General features: G+C 58.3%; 2 protein-coding genes across 2 annotated transcripts; both read left to right on the top strand.

Moving 5' to 3' along the window:
* Positions 1–115: 115 nt before the first annotated feature.
* GLOTRDRAFT_134324 (uncharacterized protein) lies at positions 116–604 on the top strand (the record flags this gene model as incomplete). Its single annotated transcript, XM_007873318.1, has 1 exon — positions 116–604. The coding sequence occupies one exon, from the start codon at positions 116–118 to the stop codon at positions 602–604; it is 489 nt and encodes a 162-aa protein (XP_007871509.1).
* A 1,470-nt stretch (positions 605–2,074) lies between these two features.
* On the top strand, positions 2,075–4,359 carry GLOTRDRAFT_141638 (Protoporphyrinogen oxidase; the record flags this gene model as incomplete). The annotated part of the gene is made up of 6 exons (XM_007873317.1): positions 2,075–2,314; positions 2,384–2,992; positions 3,046–3,622; positions 3,781–3,866; positions 3,925–4,113; positions 4,184–4,359. The coding sequence occupies 5 exons, from the start codon at positions 2,075–2,077 to the stop codon at positions 4,033–4,035; spliced, it is 1,623 nt and encodes a 540-aa protein (XP_007871508.1). The 3' UTR covers positions 4,036–4,113; positions 4,184–4,359.
* Positions 4,360–4,578: the final 219 nt, after the last annotated feature.

The raw sequence follows: 4,578 nt of genomic DNA, 5'->3' as shown, positions 1-4,578 counted from the left end.
CCCCCTCGAACGAAGCGGCAGAGCGACTTCTGCTGTCGCTATTCACCAGCGCTCTAGCAGCGCGAGCGACGAGAATGTCCCTCCCAGCCCTTCCACCCCATCTGACCCCATACCCATGTCATTCGCATCGGACGCTGTTCCGTCAGACTGTGCAGTGGCCACCACTGTGCTCGGCTCTTCCGCGTCGTTCAACATCCCATCTGGTATCAACACCCCACTTCTCTCGAACGCGAAGATGCTGTCTCTGCCGCCGACGGACCTATTCTACCCGAACACCATTAATAACATGAACAATTCTGACGCCTTGGTCTCGGTGATCCCATCTCCTCTTCCAAGCGCCGACTTGTCGTCGATACCTGCATCCTCCGATGCATTTGATTTTGCAACAGCCGCTGTTGGGACATCTGACATGGCATCGTTTGCCTTCGAGTTCAACGGTATGTCACCCAATTCATCAATGAACTTCAACTTTGATCCCGCCGCTTTCATTTGTTTCTCGCCCGGCCCCTTCATCGATGTTGATGAGGGAGGGCTTCCGACTGCTGCCACGGGTCAGGAAGGAGATGTAGACCCGTGCACAGGGGTGCATTTATCGTTTGCTTAAGGACATCTACGCGGTTACTTTGAATGTGGAATGTCTGCTCATCAAGTATTCTTGTTCTTTCTTCAAATAATGACATACGTAATGGTCTTCTAACACCGTCTATAATGGCTTCTGCTACTATATACAGAGGAGGGTTACTTTTTTGTAATTGTACGTAGTTTACTATAATATCGGATGCTTTATCAACCACCGGCTGCATAATACTTACGACGGCCACAAGTCCTGCTAAGTCTGAAATGCGGATGACAATCCAGCCGGAATTCGCTGGAGTTCGTGGCGCTGGAGTCGAGAGCTCCCGCCGGAGCTAGCTGGAGTCAGTCGTGCTGGAGGTGAGAGCTCCCGCCGGAGCTGGCTGGAGTCAGTTGTGCTGGAGTCTCCGGCTCCGGCTGGAGTCCGCTGGAATGAGATGTACTGCATTCACCAGAGTCCGCATGGAGGTGCTGGAGTCCCGACATTGAGACCAACGCTTCCGGTGGAGTCGACCTGAAAGGCTTTTGAGTCTCATAATACTGGACGGTACGATCAACCGTCCACTCTTATTATACTGCTATTGTGGGAAGGCCAGGTGGTTAGGTAATGCGCGTCCTCAGCTTTGTTGGGAGGATTGCATTTCGTTTTGACCTCCTCGACTCTCTGGCATCTCCCATGCTCATCTGGACCTTTGACACCCAATCTACGCAGTACAGCTGTTAACATATGTCTGGTGGTATACATGACATTTTCCCTCAAATTTTACGGTCGCTGGATGGTGTCTTGGAGCTCGATGAGGGGGAACTATGGTAGAAATGAAGGGGGGAAAACCCAAATGGGACCACTTGTTGTGGGAGGGGTGCTGGGTGGACACAAGTGTATGTATCAGTACTTTGGACCAAATGATGATGTATGGGTGTGGTTCCCCGTGATTGGAGCTTGCTCTTCAAGATGGGCAGACTGTTTCAACTGAAGGTGAGTGATTCAGCCTTGGATCTTGAGATTGGGAAGCAGTCTGTGGAGAGAGATTGAGGCATCATTTGGCCACTAAAGCTGCTTTACTATCATGTGCCATGCTCAGGAGACTCTGTGCCAACTTCCAGGCCAAGCAGTACTCCTGATGTTGTACTTATGGATACTGTCCGACTAGGCGGTCTTCAGCCACATTGCTTGGACTGACCCAAAACATATTTGTGCGGCTGGCTACATCCTACATAAAATATCCTAAATACCCTCATATCGTAGCTTATATGTATGCCGACGTACTGCAAGTGGAATGACGGTGGTATGATAGTCCTAGCAAGCAGTAGGAGGAGTATACCACAGGGTGTCCGAGTACTAGGTTTCCCAGAGTAAATGATACAACTCCCACGGTGTTGAAGGTAATCATTACAATATCCTATTTACGTAATACTTTTCCGATACGACTGTTCCTCTCCTCTAAATCCCACCAGAATCCCTTTGCCGAATTCCCTTCCCTCCACCTTCAACATCGTGCCCATGCCACCCACGCACATCGCCATCCTCGGCGGCGGGCTCACGGGGCTCTCCGCCGCCTTCCACCTCGCGCGCCGCTTCCCCTCCACGCCCATCACCCTCCTCGAGAAGGAACACCGTTTCGGCGGCTGGGTCCGCAGCGAGCGCGTCGAGGTCGCCGACGGGCAACGACGCAGAGAGAGTATGGTATTGGAAGCGGGCCCACGGACGTTGCGGCCGCGGAGTATGGCTGTTTTGGAATTGGTGCGTGGTTTCGACGCGCATATACCCTGCATCCACTACTAGAACGCGTATTGACCCCTCAAAGCCCAGATCCACCTCCTGAACCTGACCCCCGCCCTCCTCACCGTCCCGCTCGCCGCCCCCGCCGCCCGCACGCGCTTCCTCCACCTCCCCCCGCGCCCGGGCCTCGTCCCCCTCCCCTCGTCCTCCTTCTCCCTCCTCTCCTCCCCGCTCGCCCCGCTCCTCCTCTCTGCCCTCCTCCGCGAGCCTTTCCGCGCTTCCAACCGACCAGATGGCGTGGAGGACGAGAGCGTCGATGCGTTTTTGAGCAGGCGGTTTGGGAGGGAGCTGGCGAGGGTGATGGGCAGCGCGCTCGTGCACGGGATCTACGCGGCCGACTCGCGCGTGTTGAGTGTGCGCGCGGCCTTCCCTGCGCTCTGGGATGCGGAGACGCAAGGGCGGGGGAGCGTTGTGCTCGGGATGCTGCGCCGGAAACAGGGCGAGGGCGAACAGGAAACCTATGAAACAGGAGAAGTGGAGGAAACGATGAAGGGCGTGTCGGTGTACACGTTCATAGAGGGCATGGAGACGCTCGTGCACGCGCTCCTGGGCGCGCTGAGGCAAAGGGAGAATGTGAGACTCGTGAGCGGCGAGCGGGCTACCGCGCTCTCGCTCGACCCAATATCTAAATCCATAACGGTACGCACCCCCCCTCCTCTCCCTCTGATTCACCGAACCTACATCTCACCCAGATAACGACCCCCACGCATACCCTCCACCCCTCCCACCTCGTCTCCGCGCTCCCGCTCCCCGCGCTCGCCGCCCTCCTCCCGGACGACCCGTCCCTCCGCCTCCCGCACCTCACCGCGAACCCCTCCGCGTCCGTGACCGTCGTCAACCTCGTGTTCCCGCAGCGCGTGCACCCGGACGGGTTCGGGTACCTCGTCCCGCGCTCGTCGGGGGAGGAAGAGGGGAAGGGGGGAGGGGAAGGGAGGGTGCTCGGCACGGTGTTTGACTCGTGCGTCGGCGGCGCGCAGGACCGCGTGCTCGGGGACGACACCGGGGAGCGGTTCACGAAAGTTACCATGATGCTCCGCGCGCCCTCCCGCTCTTCCTCTCCTTCCCACTCGCCCTCCAGCCAATCCCTCCTCCGCACCCTCACCACCCACCTCTCCCCCTCCCCCTCTCCCCTGCCCCAGCCGCTCCTCGTCCGCACGCACGCCCAAACCGAGTGCATACCCACGCCCACCGTCGGGCACTTGGCTAGGATGAAGGAACTGAGAGAGGTGCTTGGGAAGGAGCCGTGGGGCGGACGGGTGGAGGTTGTCGGTGCGGGTGTGGGGGGTGTTAGCGTGGGGGATTGTGTGGCGGGGGGGCGAGCGGTTGGGCGGGGGTGGTAGATGAGTTGGGATTGCGAGGGAAAGATGGTAAATAGGTAGGTGTTCGTGACTGCTGTTCTGCGTTGTGATTGAATGTATCCTGCACAGTTGGGGATTTGAAGATCGCGGGACGGGCGGACGTAGGGATGGTCATACGAGTATATAGACATTTGCGAATAGGTACGGGACACCAGGTATGTAACTTTGACTAATCTGACTGACACTTCTCTCACTACGCGTCACCTCCGACAGGAACGGCGTGCACTCTTGCTACTCGCGATCCTTGGCATCTCCGGGCCTCTAGGACGTGGACTCGATCCGCTACGGGTGTTAACGCGCTGCCTTCTCCACAAGCGCGCGTGAGCGGTGGCGGACCTGGCGGCGGGAAGTCTCCGCTCTACCCGAGGTCTCCGCATAGCGCGGTTTGGACGATCGCGGGGAGTCAGCGCGTAGCAAGCTGTGTCCCGCTCACCATTATCGCGCGCTGGGGACTGTTGCTCGGCACTCGCAGTTCAGACGTACGACGCGGTTCCGACCCCGGCGGGGAGTCAACACGTCAGCGAATGCAATCTGTTCGCTGTGGCTCCCGAGGTGCCGCGTCTCGCGCCGGGTAAGAGCAGCGCCGCCACGACGGACCGTCCCCCGACACTCCACCGAGACGAGGTCTTGCGCACGACGCAGTCTTAGCCGTGTCATACCAGAGTCCGTGCGGTGTTGTCAAGGGCGGCGCGCAGCTGAGGCGATGTGCGAGCACCCGACGATGACGCGCGGACTCTACTTGCGAGGGGAGTCACCACGGCAGGTCGCGTCCAGCGGCACATGGTGTACATGACATGCTAACGAAGACGGACTGCAGGCTTGTACAATCCAGCCCTGGCACTCTGCTATGTAGTTAGTCTAGATGTA

The sequence above is a fragment of the Gloeophyllum trabeum genome (genome assembly GCF_000344685.1).
Source record: "Gloeophyllum trabeum ATCC 11539 unplaced genomic scaffold GLOTRscaffold_00098, whole genome shotgun sequence".
Taxonomy (NCBI): Eukaryota; Fungi; Basidiomycota; class Agaricomycetes; order Gloeophyllales; family Gloeophyllaceae; genus Gloeophyllum; species Gloeophyllum trabeum.
This window is presented reverse-complemented; position numbering and strand designations above follow the sequence as displayed.